General features: G+C 34.1%; 1 protein-coding gene across 1 annotated transcript in view; it reads right to left on the bottom strand.

Annotated features, from left to right (window-relative positions):
- CNTLN (centlein) overlaps positions 1–25,552 on the bottom strand; it is a 192,034-nt gene that overhangs the window by 33,889 nt on the left and 132,593 nt on the right. Inside the window, 2 exon segments of the mRNA XM_033511379.1 lie at positions 122–285; positions 22,563–22,767. Coding sequence (XP_033367270.1) covers positions 122–285; positions 22,563–22,767 — 369 coding nt within the window.

Here is a 25,552-nt window from a genome sequence, read left to right as displayed (position 1 = left end):
TAATCATCGTCTACAATATACAAATGATAGGTGCATGGGAGTTTATGTATGTCTGCTTGACCCAGTTATGAACTACTGCTCATACCAATTATCCTCAGCACTAGATAATCCATTCTGTCACCTTTAGTTTGCACTGCAGCTGTTTCATCTCTAAATCAGTGTTCTTTGAAGGAGCTGGTGTAGCTTCACTCTTGCCAGCAGTTTGAGACAGATGTTCCCTCAACTTTAATTTTCCTTGTAAATCTTCCTCCTCCTGTTGCCACTTGGCCAGGTTGAGGTCAACACCTGTTTTACAAAGAGAATAAACAATCAAAAATTCATCCTAAAAAGATTTTTGCTTGATCATATGAGATGTTTCTCCAGTTCAGCATTCAAGAAGAATGAAGCTATATATATTACCTGTAATTACATTGCATAGCTGTTGGTTGAATTCTCTAGTACAGAAAAAGATCAAATCAGGCAGAAAAAAACCTACTACCACTGAAAACAAGCAATTATTTTAAGGCAAAATAATTCAGCTTTGACTGAATATGTTGCTGTTCTAACCATGAGAAACAAAAATTATCATACAAAACTGTAACAGCAGTTACTGTAGAAACAAGTTTATCTAGAGCCAACCTGGAGTTCAGCAATTATTTCTACACAGAACATGAAGAAATACCATGGTGTCTCAGACAACAGTGTGAATTAAGGGTAGTTAAATGTCAAATCTGTTATAATGGTGACCACTGTAAGCTCACTTGAAATGCTGTGTTGACAACTGATATAAAACATACACCCTTCTCTTGGCTTTTGTTTTGATATTTGTAGGGCTTGTAGAGGTTAAAGCCATGTGGACCAGCTGCACTAAACATCTCCTGGTTGGCTGGTCTTTACCTATGTGTTATTTCATCCCTTTCAATATATGCACCATAGCCAGAGAACCGCACATTCCATAACCTTGACTCTAGGGCTGAAGTACTTAAGTGGTAAAAGACAAGCTGGAGCAGGACAGGATAACAGATGTTAGTTGTTTATTCCACTGGGTAGGTCTTACCACCCTATACTGCAGCCAAAATGCTTCTCACTTAGCAACATAAATGCTAAGTCCAATTAGCAGAAAAGCCTTGTTAGGGATTTAGTTCAAATAAATATCATGCAAACAAACTCTCAGTCTTATTGCACTTGACTGACAACCAACAAGACTTATTCAATCTTTCTACCAATATATTTCACATTATTCCTTACAGAAGTAATGTTTTAAATAATTGCTTTAATTTAAATTATTGAATGTTGTTATGCAAAAATGGGAACAGAATAATCTCCATGCTAGTGATTAACTTTCACAAAACTGTAGTCAGCCAAAAGCCAACAATGGCCTAACAGCTCTCTGATCCTTAAAAGGGTTATTAAAATGCTATCTTATTACTCCAAGTAAGACTGTAATACCGCACCTTAACATAAGAAAAAATGTTCAAAATAGTACTGAAATATTTTAAAAAAAAACCCAGTTCTTTGTGAAGAATCCTGATCAGGAACAAGAGAGCTACATGACATCTTGAAATAACTAAATGTTCACCTGATTATGTGCTAGTGCTAAACAAAATACCCAACCAAAAATCAAAAAAACACACAACTCTCCCCCTGCCAAAAAAAAAACAAAACAACCTCAAAAAGCAAACAAAAAACCCACAAAAAAGGTGAAAGTTAAGTATTCTATTTTCAAGCAGTTAATTATTTAACTTGCAAATTAGATTTTATACAGCTTCATGCCATTAGGAAAAAAAAAATCATATATATGTGTTAAAAAAAACATACACTCCCATGACAATAATCTGAAGATCTGAAGATATATGCAGATAAAAAGAGAGTCACATTTATTCCCATTACGAATGAGAAAAGAATGCTTGTATATTTTGCATTAGCCTAAAAAAATATCATGGGTACAAGGAAAATTCATCCGGTATTTAAAGTTAAAACTCTAACAGTATTTATTTCATATTCACCAAGTGCCAAAGTCAGTGGGCATTTTACATATGTATCTGAGGAAAGCACTGTTCTTAGTAAAGGAGTTAATCTTTCCATTCTCTTCTGTGTCTGCTATCATTATTAAACAAGAGGGAGATAGAGTATTTTCTAATTGACTATTCCTTAATCTGATATATTCTTCTCATAATTACTACATTTGCAGAGCAAAAGACAAAATGAGGACCTTTTCAATGAGAAAAACCAGTAGCAGTACAGGACACAGTATAAAAAAATATGAGGATTATGTTAATTTGTCCAGTATAACCAATATTTCTACATGCAGAATTTCATGATTCAGTGTCTCTATAATAAATTATTCATAAAAAGAAAAAAAAAAATCATAGCTAGATCAATATCTCTGTTCAAAATTAGAAATGCCCCTGTATCTGCCCAAGATAACTCATGAGTCTCAGAAGTTTCTTAGGCTACTGCTGCTGACAATATGCATCAATATTCTAAAACATCATGAGTTGCACTGGCTACATTCTCAAAAATTATAGCAAATATATTCAAAAAGAAAAGTTCTTCATGGGACAGGTACTAAAGATGACGGTTACAGGAACTACTTAAGGAGGTAGGAAGAAAGGTTTTAAAATAAGAATCTACCTAAATTCATAAACAGCCTAAGAGCTATAGGGATGAAGTGAAAATAGTATATGATGTACAAGAGCCCAAACTCACAAAAGCAGACAGGCACTCAACTGCAATCAGATATTTCACAGAAGTTGTCTCTTAATACTTCCATAGATATTGTAAATGTATTACAGGACTGATAATTCTACTGCATTACTCCTCTATTTTTAATCTATTGAACAGTTATGAAAAAATCCTATATAAATCCATGTGAGATGTAAAAAACAGCCCCACTGCCCTATCAAGATATTTATGCCTAAAAGATATTCCTTGCATTCACTTAAGAAATAAGTTCATTACCCTGGTGTTCTTCACCACTCCCTATATTTTAGGTCAAGTTTTTAATAATTTTTTCTTTTTTCAGACACAACAAAAAGTTTATTTGTGTGTTGTACCATGCACACAAATCCTGAATTACTGAGTAAAAAGAATTTACTCCAGGGGAAGAGGTCACCAGGATGAAAGGTAGAAGAATCTTAAACATCAGCTAGACCAGATGTTGGTAAAGGCAGCCTACTGCTGTTCCTCTGTGATGCAGCGGCCTTTGTCTGCTGCACCTCCTCCAGAGTGTTTTTGGCTTAACAGATGTTTATAGGTTCAATATTTTAACATCCATCTATCTTAATCTCCTTGCTCCTGGTATACCCATGACACTCTGTTCTGCTGTTCACCAAGGAGTAAGTGATGAAACCTCAGTTTCCATGTAGTCAGTACAAAACTTGAAGTGATTCAGCAAGGCTTTTCACCATAAACCCTCAGCTCAGAAAGACAGCTGCGTGGAAGGCCCAATGGGTTAACACAGGAAGTTCCTGCAATGGCCTATTGCTCCTTGGCATCACAATCACTCCGTAAGGGGCTTTGAGCTCATTTCACAGAAGTCACTATTCTACTGCAGCTGGCATGTATGAATATAACATCTATCTTGGAAGAAGCTGATACTGTACTGCTACTGAAGTCAGTCAATCCCACACATTCATATTTACAAAATATATTATATAAAAAAATATAAACCCGATGTAAATCAGGCATCCTTGACACACTTTTTAAGCAGTGACACAATCTTATTTTACTACTCATTTTGAAAACTAAAGCTAATATACTCTGTAGTGCAAAAATCCCATTTTCTGTGGAGCTTCCCACCCTAAATTCCTGGCAGACAAAAACACTGCTACGTCTGTAAGAAAACTGAAGTTAACACTCTCATTTTTCTTTTTTCTAAGAAACCTTGCTACAGCTGGTAATAGAAATCATTTTCTATAAGCATATCTCCTATACAAAGTTCTATTTTTGAATTTAACACTTCTTCAATAAGTGCTTTACATGGAGCACTATTTTCTCACAGTTTCATGAAAAGCATACAAAATATGCAGTACTTGTTGCACACATAAAACATGAAAGTACTTTTCAAAGCATGCTTGCAGGCAGAAAGCTAGGTATGATTTTACTCACTCTCTCAAATATTATTATAACGTAATGATAAACCTATTTACAATGTCGGAGACAAATTTATTGTGTCTATCCCACTAAACTTGACCCTTCTGCATTCTCTCAAATCAAAACCTTCCTCTGCCTGATGGGCCATAGAAAAAAAGAAAAAGATAAAATTAATAAAGATGGTATGTAGCTATCTGAAAATATATAAACCAGACCAAAAAGCTGTGCTGAATACTTAATGTGATCATATAGAGAAAAGGCAAATAACTTCAAATCCTCAATCAAAGTTCTTTTCATGCAAGAGCTGTACGTGGTTGATCACTTAGTATTCTAGACATGAAGACAAAGTATCAAACAGAAGTCTTTGGTGACTTAATATCCCATCCCTAAATTGAAACAAAGACCCCCCAAAAGGAAGACAAACTTCTAAAATGTAGAATTTATTTGCCATTTATCCTGAAATTTTAGTAAAATCTACTGAATCGTTTAGTTGTATTTTTTTTTTTTTTTCAGCCAAATGCAGTTATCAGGAGCTGACTATTCCACAAAATGTCAAATAAATGAAGGTAATATAGAGGACTTTTTGCCAGTGCTTTAGCTAGTTGTTAGACTTCAGTAGCCTTTAGAGACCATTAAGTACCCTTTGGCTAATTGGCCAATGGTAGATTAATCCTCTTTTTATTCCAGCAGCACTATTTTAACACCCTTTGCACTCTGTCAGTGTAGTATCTGAATGACAAAATAATATTGTGCATGAATAATAAGCAGAAAAGTTAAATTAACATTTCATGTTTCACATGCCATACCTATGTGTCAGGGAAAAGAACCCTCTTTTAAAGCCACTGACATTCAACTTTTTTAAACAATCTCGTGTTGACACCTTACTGAAGTGAATCTTCCTAATTACTGCTAATTGCCTATCAAGGCAAAAAAAAAAAATCTTTCCTTGAAGTGCAGTTGTCTAGTATAGATGAACACAGCTCCAAAGTGCATAGTAAAGACAGGCATGACACTTGAGGTGTGCTACATTATTATGAGGTCATACTAAATATGGTTTGCAGTGAACAAAGCAGCTTTTAAGGATGTTTAAGGTACTGGAAACGTCAATCTCTCGTGAAGTGTTTAAATTAGTTCCCCAAAGAGAAGCACAGGCATTAACCAGTAGATAAGAGGTACATTTCTCATCTCAGATATTTTACTAAAGAAAAACATTTGTCCTGTTGATAGTAGTAACACTACTAGTGCAGTTCATCTGCATTAAAACAGCAATATTTACATTGGAATAGCCCTTTCACACATACAAATTATAAATTCAGCAAATATTGGAAAAATATTTGTTATTACTAACAATGATTCCTAGACACAAAGATTTTGAGTGTCTTCTAAAACATGTACTACTACTGATCAGACATCATTTATAAAGGGCTATTTGTTGTATAACACTTCATAAACAAATTTTACAGGTAAAAATAAACATTTTACCTGTAATTTTAATTCACTTACAATTAATCTACAGCTATGTTTATTCTACAACTTATAAAAGTCTATCATTGCAACCTCTAGCTACAGCAACTTATTAAATAATATAAAAAGAAAATCAATAGAATCATTCCAGACGTGGACTTTTTGAATTTGGGTTTGTTTTTCTCTTTTTGTAAATATTAATAATATCACATAGATCAAGAGCAGAAAACAAAGCTCTATTTTAGAGAAACATACAACACTCATATATAAATGAAATGGAGTAATATATTCTGAGCCAAATTCTACAAGAAATTAACTGCTCCTATAACAAGAGACAGGTCTGAGTACAGAACTGTCTTTGTGCAACAAATGATTTTTCAAATAAATTATAAAAAATAGGGGGGAAAATGGTAATAATATAAATCACAATATTTAAGATGGTGAAAATACTTCTGATATATGTCATCTGTATATTGATTACACCAATTCAAAGATACAGGTTTTGTCCTGCAGAAATTCTATTTTAGCCTTCATTTTCTAACACTTTCATTTCATGTCTCTCTACAAGTAAACACTGCTGTATCCCATCTCTAATTTCTGTACGTATTAAGAACACTATCTTTCTTTCATACTAAAGCAGATGCTGCACTCCATCTGTCCTTGCAAATTTCAAGGGAATATAAGGACTATTAACTATTTATTTAACAGTACTTATACAAGTAGTTTCATAATGATCAATTATATGATCACAACTATATGATTTAATTTTTGTTGTGATTGATTTTCCAATATGGAGATGTAAACTGACAAAATATACAGCTGTGCAGGACATTGTCTGCAAGGCCTTAATATTTCCAAAGAAAAATTACAGAACTTGAAGAAATCAATATTTATTAAAAATAAAAATATTCAGTATTTCCATATATACTATATTTGAACTTATTTGAAGTATTAGTATCTGCCAGAAACAACACAGTACATGAAAAATGTTTTACTACAAATAAATTAAAAATTAAAATTTAACTGTAGACAATTCATGACACTTTGTCCTGTTTGAAAATATCTGAGTATTATGGAAAGCCAGTTGTGAACATGTGGCTGAAGTTCAAAACCAATCCTTTCATGTCTCCACCACTGGTATTTAAATAAATAATAATAAATAATATTATTATTATACTATTAATAATAGTATTCCAACACCTAACACGCCTGCGCACATCAAGTATTGCAATGTAAAAGGAAAGTCTTCCAGCTGATGCTTAAAAATTGCCCCAAGATTTCCATAGCTTTATACTTACTAGGGAATTTTCAGTGTAAGACATGGTATCCATGTGCTCTTTTGTAGTTACGAACAGGTTTTACTGCATGGGGTTTGGGTTTTTTTTCAGGACTGCACAGTATTTATCTGTTTTCCACCAAACATAAGAGTTGGGGCAAACTCATAAAGCTGGAAATTTGAATTTTTCATTTAGGGTCAGGGATAGTGCTTGCCATATTCCCCCTGCTTAATCTTAACACTTCTAAGCACTGCAAATGAACTGCTTGCATGAGAGCCAGTCAGGGAATTTCACAATCCCTACAACTCATTACAAATTTAACAGCAGCAATACTAAGTATTCATATGTTTCAGATAACACATACAAATATGCTGCACTAAAACTCATTGGGGGAAAAAATTAATAATGCTTCCATCTGTTTTCCGTACAACTCACATAAAACAGAGAGAAACCAAAATGAAAATGCTATTTTAAAGACTGTGTTTAAACTTTCTTTTGATTTACCCACTTAGTTCCAAAGCATACAGCTTTATATCTTTAGAAAGTAAAGTTATTTTTAAAGGAATATATAAGAAAAAATAAAACAAAACAACGAAAAGAACAGTGAAATATTAATTTAACCTCTCCTTACATCCATGTGTTTTAGAGAGTGAAACATTTTCTACTGAAATATTTCTGCATTTCTAAAGTAAGTGGGCAGAAAATCTGTGCTTGTAGGGAAAGCTATTCCATCTCCCATATTACTCTTCATATGTTATTTTCCTTGGCTCAGATTTCAGATTTTCAACTGTTAAAGACTGCTCTCTTTCAACCTACTTTGAGGAAGTGAGGTAACTATTTCAAAATAAAAATTACTAAAATGTATGTAGGCTATAGCCATTCTCAGAAGCTGGTTGCAATATTCAAGGAACAAAATTTATAAAGATAGCTCTATGCTTAATTTTATTCAATTATTTAAGTATCTCATTTTCAGCAACTTCAAATATTAATAAAAGCAGAAAAAATGTCCTCAGAAGGTATTCTCATTTGTTTTTATGCAGACAGCTGTGGAAAAGAAAAACATTTTAAATATAAACTATATTAACAAATTTAGGTAATGGAAAAGTTCTATGTTCTCACAGAGAATAAGAAACAGAAATAACAACAAAGAATTGTAGGGAAAAAACTGTTAAGTATCTGGAAGAAATTTTTCTAATCACATAAAGGTGATATTATATAAATATTTATTTATTATTCACATTTTTATAAAAGAAAACAAAGACATTGCCAGCCACTTTGGAAAGGTATGAGAAATCAGATGACAGACATTGTGGGGAGGATGCAAAGACAGGAAAATTCTTCAAAATAATGAACTGCATTTAAAAATAACACTAAAATGTACTTCATATAAATTAAATTGGTAATTCATCCCTGGATTCTTGTAAATGTACCCCCACAGTCTTATCTTTAATTTGTACTTTATGCTGTCATCAGAATCCTTGTTAAAATTACAGACATAAATGAACAGTTTAGGGTAAAATACTCTTTATATTATTATATTTTTTATATATTATTTATACTTATTTAATATCTGAAGAGACCATCACAAGAAGAAGTCATGTTTTCAGTCTAACATATAAAGTGAAATAGACTTTCACTTTATCACGATTATCATCAATATTATGACTCACTCTGGAAATTCATTATTTTCACATACCTGTACAGTTTGAGGACAACACTGCAATTCTAAATCCCAGCTTGAACGAGACCTACAGCTGCTTAGCAATTCCCTCATTTTCTTCTGCTGGTTTTACAAAGATAAGAGTATAGACAAAATCACCCATTTTGTGTACACAATACCCTAAAGAGCACAGGATGACCTTTCAATCCAGAAATAAAGAGAACACTGTGCACAGTTCAGCCACCAAAGAGTAGGTGCTTTCCCAGTGCCTATGAACCTTTGTGAGATGTGCTAGCTGTAGTGCTAGACTACAGCTAGTTGTAGTCTCCACTGCTGGGAAAGGAACTGCATCAACATTAGGCATCAAGAGTAGAAAGGAGTGATGTACAGTAAACCTGAGCATGAAACAAGCCATAGGTAGACATGAGTCCATGACTACATCATTAATTCCCAATTAAACCTTAGGAGAGCAAATTGGATCATGCAAAACATTAGTAAGAAAGCATCAATATTCTTTCTATCCCCTCTAGCAGTTACTGAGTCCACGAGGTTCAGGCACTTCAGGCAAACCAGTACCTTGTCAAAACCACAAATTTATTCCCTAGGTTTGCTAGGACAGTAAGAGTGTCTGACTTTGGCAAGGATTACATAGAATCCTGGGAACCAGCACTCATTCTGTGCAACAATAAGGAATCTAAGACAGAGAATAATTAAGACAATCCCAAAGAGGAAAAGTTGTAGATGTGTATTTTTAAAAAGGAATACCATGTGTAGTTCCCTTGTCTCAGAAGTGTTTTTGCTGTAACACTTTATTTTTCTACTGTTGTAGAAGATGTCTTAGTTCTTGACTCCCATTTCTTTATGCCTAGAAAGTCCAAAAAATCCCCCCAAACAAAAAAGAGAAAAAAACCAAATAAAACCAAAACAAACCAGAAAAAAACAAACAACCAACCCAAAACAAAGCAAAAGCCCAAAAAACCCAACAAACAAAAAGAAACTTTGAGAAGGTTCATGCTTCATCCTTGGTGAAGTGGTAAGAATGGCTTGTAATCCCGGCTATGGACATGTTTTGAAGTTTCTTCCTGTAGTGCAAGGGAGTAACCAGGCCAACAGAGCAGCAGAATTACCTTTGACCACATAAGCTTAAACAGGGGGTTGTGGGAACGAGAAAACTGGAGTAAGATGCAAGCTCTAACAGAAATGCCAATTCCCTCTGTGCAATATAACCTAGACAAAGAAATCTCAGTGTCTGACAGGTTAAGATAATAGGGTTGAACAGGACACTGGTGTTTTGCAGACTTATCAGTGCAGAACTGGTGAAGGTGAAGATTCCTCTTCTGAAATCCAGAGGAGTCCAAAAGAGCTCTTTTTCTTGAAGGACAAGATGTGGGAGCTGTTATGGTCCTCCTTTCTGATCACTGATAAATCTTAGGAGAGACCAAAGAGTAATAAAATGCATAGAGTCCAAGGAGTAAGGGTTTTCAAGGACTAGCTTCTAGAGCCATTGTTCAAACTCTTCTGTATTAAGGTATCTTTCCTATGCTAGTTACCTTTGAAAAAAGACCTTCCATTGGAGAATGAGAACAAAAAAAATTAATTGCTAAATAAGCAAGAATACATTAAGATGTCAAGAATATATTAAACATAGCACAAGTACCAAACAGTATTCCTGAAAATTTTGGTTTCAATGAAGAGAAGATTCTCCTGCTAGCCATCCTCAGTATTCTCCAAGAGAAAATGTGCATTATACATAAGTGGTCCTTCCTGAAAAACTAAATCCATTCTCTTTAAAAGATATGGAAGCACAAACTGACCAGTAATTTTAAATAGTCTTTTATCCATGGAAAAGTGGGTATTACATTCCTTCAGTCTTTACTATCAATTTGTTATTATTTTCAGATTTCATTAATTATAGACCTTCAACTTTCCTTGTTATGTTTAAACCTTACTAAAATTCTTATTCCTTCCTTCCAATATGCGTTTTGTGTGCAGTGCCAAAACAAGGTACACTATTACACAAAGCATCTTGACATTGCTAAGTAGAAAAAGAAATGTCCTCTCTGATATTTCTGTAAAAAATAATGCCTGACAAGCTAGCAATAGTTCTGCTACGAAGAGCAGTATTTTGACAAGCTGGTGGCCCTCATGCTATGAAGTACCATCTTTGTGTTCCTAAGAAGCACACACTGGTATTTGTTCAGCCTGTGGATCTTTGCAAAATCAACACACACATCCACAAGACAAAATAAATCCCACAAACCAAAACAAAACCCCAAGCAAGCAAAAAAGCCACAACCCAGTCCAAAAACCTACCAAATACTATTTTGATTTTCCCCGCAACTTACTGAGTTTTTAAGTTTTTAAACTTAAAAACTCCCTTTTTAAGTTTACCATATGTTAAATGGTGGATTTAACATATGGTAAACTTAAAAAGGGAGGAATGACATGTAAAAATTAATATATGTATTTATTAAATATATATATATATTATATAATATATGCATGTATTTTTTTCATGACTAATAACCTTCTCCCCTCTAGGTTTACTGTTAATGTTCAAATGCTGGAAAAGTAGATTTGAAAAAGTAGATATCAAGAACATTTCTGTGATCATTCACAAGTGCTGTTTCTATTAAATCTCGATTTTTTCCTTTGGGATTCAAACCACAGAAATTTTTTTTGAAAAACAAAAGAAAATCCTTGCTAGCTTTGGAAAACAAATCCCAAGACAGCCTAACTCAGAACTTTCATTCAACAAAACTTCTTTCTTCTTACTTTAACTAATAACTGATTCTTACATTAAATACAAGAAGACTTTAAGAAAGATTTTAATGCTTAAAATTGGGAAAATGTCAGCAATTTTTTTTTTCTTCATGGCTAACTTTAAAATTGTTACTATTATAACTGCTTTGGAAAGAAAAAGTGCAAATTAAGAATTGCAGCTTTTTGTGCCTTTTTAATACCTGAAAACAATTTTTAAAACTGCAATACCATCTATAAAATGTCTGGAAAAGTTACAAACAGAGGAATAGTACATGGAAGTTTGGGGTTTTGTTACATGTCTTTGTTTTCAGTATTTTTAAAATGACCTGCTTCTGATACTAGCAAAAATGTGAGCTGTTCTCAATCACATTTATAAAGAAAAAAAATATGTAATTATCAATATTATGACAGTTTTACCTGCAGAGACTCTCACACTTCCTTTCTGACCACTATTACAAAATGAGATCTTACTGACAAACATGAATTGCTACACACCTCTACATGCAAAATAAAGCAAGGAAAGTTAAATTTCTTTTAAAAAATCTAAGCAGAATTTCCTGCTTGCAGCTGTACAGGAATCATCCACTTGCTACAAAGAAAACAAAAATTACACACTTGCAATGCTTAGATCACTGTCACTGACTTAGAAATCTTGTTCTCCCAAGTGACTTAAAAACTTGAGAAAACCAGCAGTATGGCTACACTGCACAGGGTGTTCCTAGCGATAATCATACTTTCTTCAACACCTAATACAAAACACAGACATTGTTTTAACAAATACCACTTGGCAGACCTAGAAGATAGGATGGAGGAATAAGAGAATCACATCCAATTCCTCATGGATTCTCAGCTTGAATCCTGGATTTTGCACAGTTTACCTTACGAACATGATCCGAGTGACATTTCACAAATTCCTGGATAAATGTTGCTACACTCTGCCAGCAGAGAGACTGGCTGTGTCATGCACAGATCAATAATAGCACTGTGTTTCATCAGCCTCAAAATCAAAAGTGCTTCATCTGGCAAAAGCCATGGCCCTTGAGGATCTGACATATATAAAATGAATACTGTACACACGATGTCTACTACAAAAGCTGCTACTCTAAGAACAAGTCTAGAAACATACAGTTGAGTATATGTAAATAGGAAAATATATATTTGCATATATAAAGAAGTTTTTAACTCCTATTTATGAAGACCGGCACAAATAACACAAAGCAGCAGCTGAATAACAGAAATAAAACTAAACTTTTATGACGTCTGACAGAAATGTAAAAAACACAGGAAAATCCAACATTCACAGTCTTCAGAGGAATTCAGACAAAAATAAAAGGATATTCTAAACTGTACACAGTAGTATCTATGACGGTGGACTACAATAAAATTTATGCTACGCTACATTTAAGGACTTCTGATCAAAATTATGTTCATTGAAAATATGCTTTTATCTTCTTCAGAGTAACAACTCAAAATAGAAGTCTTGAGACTGTCAATCATCATATACTACCTGCACTTTCAGTCCTCAATTAAGGCTTTCCCAAAGTAATAACAGAAATTTATGCTTCCTACTGTTTAGACTTCCTCATATCTTCGTCTTTTGGTGTCAGAGATTCTAAAATTTTCGAATAAGTGCAGCACCTGTAGACTTTTAATTGAAATTAATTTTTATCATAATGCATCTCCCTCATTTTTCTCACAGGAAATTTAGTTTTGGGGGTTTTTTCCTGCCAAATTTTATATGGTAAACAATATTCTGGAAAGTAAGTATTTTTACTGTTTTGAAGCCAAATCTTTAACAAAATATCTCAACTTACTTTTTCAATAGTACTTTCTCAAGATTTTGGCTCTAAAAAAAGAAAAATTAAACTGCCTCTATGGCCCAAATTAAAATGAAAAGTTTTTTCCTTAAAAAATGTGATAACTACCTCACTGAAATCATACTTTCTTGTGCTCAATCCTCCTGGTAAAATGTGAAGTAAATATTAAAAAAAAAAATCATAATTTATCTTTTCTTTTCTGCATTTTCCTTTACCAACTTACATACTGCCTAAATCAAATAGCTTTAATCTTTTCTCAGCTCTACAATCAGCAACATTTAGAGGGTTTTACAGGACTAACGAGATCCTAAATTCTGTGTACATTACACACAAAAGCCATTTTTCCTTGTCTGCGTATCTTCTGCTTAACACTAATGATCTTTAAATGTTGCACACCATAGAACTGGCACTTCCTTTGGGCTACTTGCTTCATTTCAATACCCACCTTCCCTGTGCTGTGGTTTTATATGTGTGCGTCTTCAGTGGTGATGGTGATGGGCTTTTTCCTCTGCCTCGGAATTTCTCTTCCGTATAACCTGATGCGTTTGAATGCTATCATCGCATTCCTTCTTGGCTTCAGGTAGGTCTGTAAAAACAAGTGGTTTGACTTATCATAAATTTATCAGTCATGCTTACATCTCTTTTCTGCAGAACTGAACTAATTTTAGCATTAATTTAAAACAATACTGTTGCCCAGCTGAGCTCTGTGACATAAACACATTTCTTCCATCGTTGCTTAAGGTGAGCGAACAGTGTTACTGAAGTTGAGAATTAACCTTTCTGTTCATATATCCCATTAATTAAGCTCATACCATCAAAGAAATACTCTCTCTTTCTGTTCCTTTTTCATGCATCCTACAGACCCAACTTTTTTTTTACTCCTTTAACAAACAATCTGCTCACAGCTAACCACAAGAAGATGATTTCTTCCCTGTTTGATTAGTTGGCCAATATCACTGCAGTTGTCTGACTCCAACTGGCAATAGTCAATTACAGCCACCTAAAAATTACAGATCTCATATCTGGTATGTTTCTATCTTTGCTATTTTTAAAATCTTCCTTTGCTAGACTGAGGACTTTATAATTCTTTTTCTTAGCTATTTAAACTTGGGTTATCTTTTAATCTTTTCTCTGAAAACCTCACATTGTCCTCTGGAACAAAGTATTTTCAAATCCCCCTCATAGGTCTTCAAATGTTTTCTAAATTAATTCAATTTCCTTCTTGTATTCTGTGTATTAGAACTACACACATTATTTTAAGACCAGTCAAATTATACCAGTGAAAGAAAATATAATCTTTCTGCTCGTCTTTTACAGACTCCAGTTTATGCATTTTGAGGACTGTATTTTTTAAAATGGCAGTGGGAGTTCATGCTCAGCATTACCTCCTAGGACTCTCATTTTTCTTTAGAGTCCCTGGTTCCCAGGAGACAGCCATTCAGCCTCACTCAACAGGAAACTCGAGCAATGTATTGGTTTTCATTATGATGTAATGATTTGCTCATTAACAACACTGTGAATCATAATAATCCATACTCTTCAATCAGACTCTGGTGGATGATTGAAAGCTTAAGAGTAGTTTTCAATGACTGAAGATATCCTATTGCACTGGCTTGGATTTTTTACATTGCCATTAATTTTTAAAAAATGATTGGAAGATTTTATTTCTAAAACAAACAACAAAAAGATAGTCATTTATTTCATAGTATATCCAGATAAAATAGATATGTAAGGTGTAAACCATTATCCTGGTGAAAAAAATAATGTTATCATTCATGTGAGGGTTCAACTGAAAAATTAATTTCATGGTATGTGAGATTCTGAGCAAGTGAAAATGATTAAGTGGTACTTATATGCACAAGTGTAACCTTAAGGCATGAATTGAGACATTGTGCCTCCATTGTGTTCCACGTAGCAATGCTTAGCTGCAATCCAAATACTATGTTTGAAATTTTAATTCATATTTACATTTTAATAAGCAATGACTGTTGCACAGAGGCACACACACAAAAAATTGAGTGAATGTGCTTATAAAACTTCTGGTACTTTCAAGTCACAGAGCTATTTTTGCAATCCCATGACCCAACTTACCCAACTTCTTAGAAAATGCAACTCCTCAAGTAGAGAAGTGTCTTTGACCAATTCTCTTAGTCCATGTATGTACCTTTCTAACCATAATAAGCATTCTCCTCCACCAATCTTACATTCTCTACCTTGACATGGAGAAAAATTTATTTAACAGAGCAGGACAGGAGCAAAGGAAAGGAGAAGTAAAGTAGGAGAGTCCACTGGGAGAGTGCAGGAGAATCAACTCAATGTTCACAATGCAAAATTATCTCCCCAATTCCTCATGAGTCATGAAGTTTTTTCCTAAGAACATAATTGGGAAAACATTTATCTTGGCTGGGAAAGAAAGAAAAGAGTGACTTTCCGGATAAAAATACATCACAAGAACCAGGGAAGAGAACTGGAACTTCCAAGGGAGGATATATGGCTGATGGAAACCCAAAGCAGCTATTTCTTGCACATTATTTCACAGTCTAGCAGAATACTAAATCAGAGAATATTAAAAAAAAATTGCAGCTACCTCCCCTGTTGTTGCTTCTTCTTCAAAAGTTGAAAACAAAAAAGGAACCCCTCACTATAGAGAGATCTATATGGAAGATTAGAGAAAATAAAATTTTATTTTAACATGATAAGTAGGCCATCTTGAAATTTCCTTGAACTCAGTGGAAATAAGCACATGTACAAAGGGTTTAGTAAAATCACTTCCATAGTTAATAGCAGTAGTTACTAATAATGAATAATTCATGGACTGCTCTGGTAAACAAACCTAAGAGTGCTGGTCCAATTGCAATGCAAACTGTTTTTTTGTGAAGAACCCTTAGAAACTCTAATCTGCCAGATCTCAAATGTAATCTCTTGGCAACACATTAATAATTATTCCCAAATCAATGACCTTCTTTGTGTGAAATTTAATGGTGAATAAATATCGTCTAACAAAAACATATATGATCCTTAGAACTATACTTACTGGAGAAGGTTCGTGAATCCAGTGTAGCTTTATGCTTAACTTAATGAGCAGATCACAGTAAATTAAATAAAAGCCCTCCTGTGAACACAAAAGGAAATCCTATTATGATAGTATATGTTCAGTTTTTCCAGGTCGCAAGTTGTACCTTATTTGGGAATCTTTTTACAGGAAAAAATAGTTCTTTACAGTTCTCTTTTGGTTTGTGGTATTTTTTCCAATAGTAAGACAAGAGCCAATGCAAAGGAATGTTTGACCTAATCACAGGGAAGGTGAATAAAAAAGCTCATACCATATGAAATTAATAACATAAAAATTACAGGATATCTTCTGGATTTTATTTCAATATATATATACAAGTATATCATATCATCTAAATGTCTGTTCCATTACTACATTAAGCTACTGGATATGGTTATATTAGCCTTACTTATTGGTATGTGTACAACCTCTGTCTGTAAAATTACAATAACATACTGATTTTTTCATGCAGGTTCTTTCTTCTAATATAGAAGAATCCTTTTCAGCATTTCTACATGGTAACAGCAATATAAATCATACTGATTGCAAGTATGGTCTCTGAACTTCATGTAGTTTTCACAATTTTTTATTCATAATCTATTTTTCTAGAATTTATCTATCTCTAAGTTATTTCATTTTGACAGGAGCGTAAGTCTAGTAGTCCTAGTTCATGCCAACTCTTCTTTTTAATTTATGAAGACTAATTTCCTACATACAATGTACTTTAAATGCTGTTCATCAATAATGCAACAGGTCTATTGCAATTTTTTTCAAAGATCAATATGAATTGTAAAAAGCATTTAGCTTTATTTTTGTTTCATAATGACAGCTATATATATATATTATATAGAGAGCTGTTAACAAAACTGACTTCACGATATTTTAATTATGTGATGCAGCGAAATACCAAAATAATAAAAAAATTTTGGTGTAGATGCATTTTAAAAGGTCAATTACTTTCATGTTTAGCCTTGGCTATTCCTTATTTTATTTCCAAGTCAGCTTAAGGAGGCATACTGAGTCAGTGGTCACAGTCAGTATTACAGATTTCCCCATTTAGTAACCATACTGTTTGAGCATATTTGACTAGCTGACTGTTTCATGCCAGACTGGATATTGGAGTTAAAAGACAGAAAGATAGAAAAAGGTGAATTCTAGCCTCAGAGGTCACAGAGAATTTTCTTTCTCTGTTCCCAGCCTTTATAAGTGTGACTGCATACCCTGATTTTTGATTTATTAGGCTCAGCAAAGCTTTAATAAAACAACAAAGCAGAAACTATTCTCAATATTGTCAATTCAAAGCCTTCAAAATTTACAAGTAGGCCCAGAACTTAAAATTAAATTCAAAAAAATTGAGGTTTGACATACATTACAGATATTTTTTCCTGCAAACAGATGTTGCTCCTGCTCAGGTCTGGAACAACACTGTGAGACTTTCTCTCATGAACACATAGACTAGGAGCATGTTTTGAGATATTAATAGATACTGTGCCTGCAAAAAAGATCATTTCAAGATACATGCAAACAAGGGCAAAAGCAGTGTGATGTCAGAAGTAAAAAACATAATTTCTCAATCTAATTTTGAGAAAACATCATTCTCATGCTGATACACAGTTTAGTTCAATTATTAGGTAAACCTCTGCTGTCTTAGATTGCATTGGTAAACTCTGGAAAGGTTGGCAGTATATCCTGGTTCATCATTGGTTTACCTTTTAACTTGTATTGAATTTTAAGAAAAAGCAGAATAGAAAATTTGCTGGTTTAATTTTTAAATATTTTTGAGAAACCTTGTTTACTTGTTTCAGAGTATTGGGCCCAAAGATGACAGTTCCCGTAAATTAACCTAAACTGCTCTTATTAAAAGTAGTTAGGACAAGATTACCTATATGCTTCTAAAGAAAGGGAGAGAAATAATGCTTTGTCACTTCTCCTAATGTTTTTGGGAACAGACTTTTCCTAAACAGCTTCACAGAATTCTCTGGTTATTCCATTACAATCTGTGCCAAAGGGAGACAGCTGAAGAAATGATTTTTCATCAAGTTTGTCAAAAGTGTTAAATATAATGTATACAGGGTTTTTATTTTTAAGATAGCTACATGTAAGACTTAACTTTGCCCTGTAGAGAATGGAAGGGGACATTGTTTAACAAAGCAAAAGCAATTTCAATTCTTATCAGATTATCTTGGAGCTATTAAAATATGTTGTCATTATCAGCATCTCTGCTTTTACTTTCTTTTATTACTTATATATATATGAAAGTCAGAATTCCTGCATATGCGACTGATGTAGCAGTGACTTTATACAGAGTTTATTTGTATAAATTACTATTTATACATAACTTGAAGTCTTCTAAATTTCAATCATTCTAAAACTTTTAATAAAATTTTGTCATTCGGATCTTCTGTAGGTGTCCTTAAACTTATCTAATGTACATAGTGAGAAATATCTTTTCAGGTTACCAGAGAAAGAAGAAAATCCAACATTCAACTTAGAAGAGTTGACACTAAAAGTAGAATATGTTTCATGAATTTAATAAAAATAAACAAATGCTCTGGAGTACATCCATGTAAGAGATTTCAAACACATAAAACCAGGAAATTTATAAAAGAGTTTTGACAGAAAATAACTGGATGGGTTTACAACCATTTCTAACTGGACAACATTTATCTAGAAAGCCTAAAATATCTGTCCAAGTAATTACATTTTTGCCGGAATGAATAAAACGTGGAAATTTCAAAAACAGTTTTAGCTACTGCAGGATAATTACAAATAGCATTCAGTTTATCATTTAAAATTTATTCCTAAAATTTACTTTAAGGAAAACCATAAACATACACAAATTGTTATATATATATGTAATGAATAGTTGTTTTATATATATATTATATATATAAAGTAATTGTTATATTAATTGTAATAATACATCTTTAAAGAGTGAAAAATCCGTCATGAAAACCAGAGTTTGAGATATTTGCATAAAATAATAGTTCAGCCAATAATTTCCAATACATTTAAAATTATCATCAGTTTTTTCTTTTTTTCAGTGCAACTGAATAGTACTAAATTAGCTGATATATTTTGGGTACCTTAAAGGGAGTGAAGCTGTGATGCTAGTTTTGCAGATGTAACACCAAATTCTGGCCTGTCCTTTGATACACTAAGCAATAAAAAATAGTCAAGAGAATATGTAAAGAAAGCCACAACCTTTAAAGAATAAAAAGCTTTCTTTAGCACTTTACTTTTCTGCTTTTCATGCTCATACCTTTCTATGCCTGAGATAATCTACTAGATAAACAAACTATGAGCTCAGGGGGAAAGAGTTCCCTTAAAATTCAAAGAAAAGTGAAAATCAAATAGCTAAAATAAAGTTTGGAGGCATATTTAAAGTGCTGTCAGAAAAAAACTCATCTGGGTCAGATTTAAAATATGCTTCAAAAAACAATTAAAACCTCTTTCCAGGAAGGAATCTGAAAAAAAACCCCAAAATTTTACTTAAACCTTCATGTTATCCGCTTCAAAGAATGTGTCAGCATTTGACTGGTTGACTTGTTCTTATTCTGAGGTTCAAGCTTCCTGCTGAAGTAGACTTACACATGCACTTTGCAATTGTGTACAGTATTTCATAAGGAAATGCAGCCTTATTGTGATATCACCTGAGAAACACTTGAGAACTGGAGATGCAAAAGTATGGTACATCTCAGAGTGGACCTTTGAATAGCCTTGACATGACTAAGAGAAGCACTAGTGACTTAAACTAATTATGATTTTAATTTCTTATTCAATATACTTTGTCTGGATTTTAGCCATAAGAATGACACTGCATAAAACTAACTATGATTACTGTGTTCTATGCAATAAATACACTCTTTTTATAAGCACTCATTGTTAGAAATGAGTAGAGGAGAAGATTAAACCTTAGAAAAAAGATCCTGAATTTTTCCAACAATTTCTTTCAAACGCTTTTCTTAGAAATTAAGAAAATAATAAATACCATTGTTTCCACACTAAGTATCTGCTCCAGCTGTGGTTTCTATACACCAATAACAAAATGTAACTGCTGTACTTCTGTACAGATGGTCTTGACTCAGTGTTAATGTGAATCCTTAGAGAATGTAAGTGTTGATTCTCACATGTGCAGTCACTTCACAGCCATTTTTTAAAATATGCAAGGAATTGCTTTTGCAGAAATGAAACAAAGTCAGCTATCTACACTACTGCAAAGTATTTGTCTGGCCAAACAAAACCAGAGCTTAAATCCAGAACTCTTAAGAGCAGACAAATATACACCTAGATATTTGTCTGTGTGGATTTTCAAGAAAAGCACACAAAACCATGCATGTATGTATTCTGAAAATCAACAGATGCTAGACAGTCCTTAGGTTGCATGAACTGTTAAATCTGTCTCAAAACGAACATCTGGAACATTTAAATCTTAAATCTAGAGTCGATCTTCTAGAGTCCTTGGGGACTGTAATGAAGGACTGACTGCACAAACATCTGTCCTTGTCTGCTAAAGGATTTATTTTCTCAGATAAAGTCAGGCAAAATGGCAGCTTGTTCAAGCCATGATGTTAATGTTTATAGTTGCTAGACTGCTAAACTTACCCCAGCCAAGGACTAAAAGCTCACTATTAATGCAAGTGTACTCAGAACTTTATGGTTATGGCAATTAACCATAATGCTTATTTTTGGATATAAGTAATTTTGCGACTCTTGAAGTATTTATAATTTCCTCCAAATCCAGAGATTGTGTCAATCTTTTATTTTCCTATGATTTGACTGCTCGTTTTTTACCTTCTACCTCTCAAGTAAATCTAAAGTAACTGAAGTATTAACAAAAAACATTAACAAACATTTTTTTTTCCCTTGCAGTATCTTAAAACTTCACTTCTAGATAGTATTTCTTACCAAAAAAAACCCATACAAGTCCCCTACAAAAAATGTGTGCTTTACTATTAGATCTGTCTGAATCAGGGTTCTCTCTCTAAAGCACGGGTGTACCCTGCAGTGACTGTGTAGGTTCTTTACCTCCTTAATTTTCACTTGGCAAGTAGCCCAAGCCTCTGCTTTAAATTTCCCACTTGGTACCACTAGTATGGCACCTGAAGAGTAATTAGTTGTAAGAAAGGGAATTTGAATCGTTTGCTGAGAAGGAAAAAAATATGCATGCCTAATAAAGATTTTTTCCTTGAGCACCCGAAACACCCTTTATTTATTTTTGCTTGGAATGCACCACCCTTTAAATAGACCAGTGACCAATTTTTTTAAATACCTTCCAGAAAAACGGAGTGATAGAAAACTAGTTTAGTTTTGAAGCCATGCTATTTTTGTTTTAGTCAGTCTTTTTCATTACAGCAGCTCTTATCTTGACATAAATTTTGTTCCCCCCCTTTTCGCTTTTTTTTAACCAGTTCCCTGATAACGACATTTTCTGTTTTATTTCTCACATTGATCTTCTATGGACACCTAAGGAGTAGTCTTCTAGGAAGGTAAGTCATGAAGTCTGAGAAATCAGAACATTTTAGCTAAATTACACATATAGTTCCCTTTGAAGTTTATACTGTCCATGAAACTTTACATTATCTGCTTGTAAGACAGATAGATCTTCATTGGTTCCAATGACCTTGGAAACTGTTTTTAAACAATACATTACACATATATAGTTATGTAAAATGAGTAGCAGAAATGAAGTTTTCCCTCCTCCAGAAATTAGCAGTTCCCTAGTCCTAAGAAAGTGAAAAGTGCTGCTCCTGATACTGCTTTTGCCTTCTGTGCCAAGACAAAAATACAGAGAAGTTTAAGGGGGAGGGGATTTGATTTCTTTTTTAATGTCTGCCTCCTTCCAGCAAGTCCATCTGTTGCAGTACTATAATTCTGGAAGCAGGATGTGTGTGTGACCAACAGGAGACAATTACTGCATAAGTGTTTGTTGATTCAGCTCTATAAAGGGCAGGCCAATCACTACAGTATGAACAGAAAAGAATTCCAGCTGAGGAGCCGCATATAGATTAACACAAAATACATATATACATGAGAATGGGGAAAACCAGAAAGGAGTAATGGCATGGAAAAGGATTAAGTAGAAATGAAGACTGAAGCAGAGAAGAAAGTTTGTGTCCTTGGGCTGTTAACTAAATACTTTACTAGTCTCTATTTCCATAAACTTTGTGTATTGACTTTTAACTCCAACAGAGAGAGATGGGATTAAATAGATATGGAACTGGTCTGAGCCCCCTTTGGAAGAAAAGTTTTCTTGGTTTGTAAGGAGCAGTGCCTGTTCTTCACAGAGGAACAGTTTTGGACTGACCAGATTCTCAGGAAGGTTTGCAGACCACAGACTTGAAGTGAAAATTACCTCACTCACCTACTTTTGCCTACATTAAATTAAAATACAAAAATCAGTGTTATCAAAATTTCACAGATCTACAGTAGAATTAAGGTGAACATTGCAAGACACTATAATGAAAAGTTCTTTACCTCTATGGCCAGTTTATTAAGTTGAAGTCTCTGATCAGCCAAAGATAGATGACTTGTTAATTTTTCATTGTTTTCTTTAACATTCTTAATGAAATCCACTGCTGTCTTTTTTTTACTCTGTAAAACAGCTATCTCCTTCTGCAGTGACTTAATTTTTTCCTGTAGTTGAGTAACAGAGTAACCCTGGACAGTTTCTGGAGACAGTGGTATTTCTCCTTTTTGCTCTGTTCACTGAACATAAAATGGCATGTTACTAAATGGACAAAATCATCATAAATAAAATGATTTATGATTTTGCTTTGGCCCTTCAAAACAGTCTTGCAGTCTCTAAAATATATATCAGTAAGTAAACTGGTAAATTAGCAGCTGACCTATAAAAACATAAAACATACAAAACAGTGAACCTATAAACACTCCATGTCGTACTTTTTCTGAAATGCCAACAATGTCAAATCAACCAGGACCTGGAAGTTACATGTCTCGAATTTATGATCAAGATTATCAAAAGTAAAGGCTTCAGTGTCTCGTTACCAGGCTGAGTTTTTTTAAGGTCTAAACCAAAATACATTTAATTTGTTTCCTTGGCTGTGTTTGCTATAAGGGGCAAACATGAACAAAAGGTAATGAAAAACCTCATATTAGTCAGTAGATTCACTAGGTGGAACTTATTAAAAACTAACTTTAACTGTGTGAACAGATGCTGTTTGACAGTCATTTATTACATGAGAATTTCACTTTAAAATAATGACCTAAATATCTGAAAATATACATACAAATTCAAAAAAGCAAATCTTGCAACAGTTTATCAGTGGGTTTGTGCACTAATTTACTGGGTATTAAATGCTCAGTGGATATCTAAACACTTTTGATCGGGAATACTGCAACATTTCTCCAATTTTTTGTCTTCAGATTGCAATTTCTATGTTATATCATGCAACATATTTCCGAGAATATTCATATCTAAACTAGCTGTTAAGCAAATTTAAAAGAGGAAAGATCAACACATTCTCTACAAACTGCACGCAACAAACTAGTGACATTGCAGAATAACTTAGCCATGAATTGTAGATGAGTACAATCACCACACAATTTTAAAGACCAAGAACTGAGCTCTCAGCAGATGATGAGCAAACAATCCATGCCTGCAGCAAAAAGATGGAGATCTCCATTCTAGGCCACAGGTCTAATAAATGTATGAGTTGTAAGAGAGTTTCAGTAACTCTGCTGACACCACACAGGGTATTATATATTCCTACCACATGAGGAAAATCTGACCAAGTCCTTTTATCATAAATGGTCTCATCTCCAACCCCGTGCACAGCTCAAGACTTTGGAGATTGCTTTAGCCTCTCTTTGTATGAGAATACCGTGATCCAGCAGTAGGGTCCTTAAATCCTCTGGATAGATTCAAGAATTCTGTTAAAAGTGTTGTTCCCAGCTGTCAATGCTAAATGTTTGTGCAATACTTTCTTCCATGCTCACAAACCATGTTTTCAAATCCTTTTCCTGCAATAGGGGAGTTCTGCCGAAGCGCATTTAACTGCTTAGGGCTCTCTGGACACTTCTGAGTTTGCTTCAGTTCCACCAGTCTGAAACAGATGTCTGTCAGAATGCATCCATGTTCTCCAGTCAGAACAGAGAGTAAATGTAATACAGGCCCTACCGAAATTGCACTGGCTGTGCTATACTGCCAATCAAGAGAGGACAGTCTCCTGGATTTCCTGCATGCCTTGTATGTCCTCACTCAGGACTAGCAGATTACCAGGAGTAGCACATTCTTGTCAGATTTTCATATATATCATGTGCACCTACTCATACTGTGTATTGTGTTACCAACAGATTAATGGATAAGATCTTTCCTTTTTAAAAGTTTATTTGACCAAAAAGTATTGAAATAATACAATCAAGAATATGTAACAAGACCAGAGAGTATGCATTTGCTTTAAAATTTTGGAAGCTAAGAAAACATAGTTTTTTTTCAAACTCATATCACCATTCAAAATACTGAATATCAAACTAGTTATCTGAAAGCATCAAGTTGTTCAGTGTGTCAGTATTCTGTTTCTTGAACTAAGAAATATCTACTTATGTTTAAAATTACATGAAGTGATTTATTTGGACAAACACAGCAGGGAAAACCTATTAGACACTGTTAAGAAGTCCAAGAATGAGTCATCTGTTACAGATTGGATGGAGCCTCTAAAGACCTGGGACACAACCAGCTGGCCCTCTTCTGTGAGAAAACAGTATATAGATGCTAGCAATGAGACAAGCAGTTAAAATCCCAGACAATGACTGTAAATAGGCTAAGAAGAAGCTAAAAAGCACACTTTTCAGAATCTCCTGGACACAGTATCTTTCTAAGATGGAGGAACTCTTCCACTACACAACAAACAAGCTGAGAGACATTTATGCTTGATTAGTCAGCACTTGGCTAGAAGGGAGGGAGAGAGGGCTGTTGCTGTCTCCCTGTTATGGGTTAGGTCAGCCTGTTCTGTATGGTGTTTCTGACTGAAAGTTTAATGAGGTGCCTGTGGCATTCTTTGTCTGGACTATGAGACAGCACCACTAGCTTACAGCAGCTTTAGGTTTTTAAACCAACTTTTACATTTCTGTCCAAATACTTTTACCGATATATTTGGGTTGTATGGACAGATTTTGTTAGTGGGGGAGCTACAGGGCTGGCTTCTGTGAGAAGTTCTCAGAAGCTTCTTCCATGTCCAGAAAAGTCGATGCTAGACAGCTCAAAGCCACCATTAGCCAGGACTAGGCCACTTGGAAATGATAGCACCTCTGTGATAACATAATTAAGAAGGAAAAAAGTGATTGAAGATGTATTGGTGGCCACAGAAGAGCAGGGAGAGAACATGTGACAGGGACAACCCTGCAGACACCAAGGTCAGTGCAGAAGGAGGGACAGGAGGTGCTCCAGCAGGTGCTGGAGCTCAGATTCCCCTGCAGCCCGTGG

This window comes from Parus major, chromosome Z, assembly GCF_001522545.3.
Source record: "Parus major isolate Abel chromosome Z, Parus_major1.1, whole genome shotgun sequence".
NCBI classification, from domain to species: domain Eukaryota; kingdom Metazoa; phylum Chordata; class Aves; order Passeriformes; family Paridae; genus Parus; species Parus major.
The sequence above is the reverse complement of the archived record's forward strand: the minus strand, read 5'-3'. Positions and strand labels throughout refer to the sequence as shown.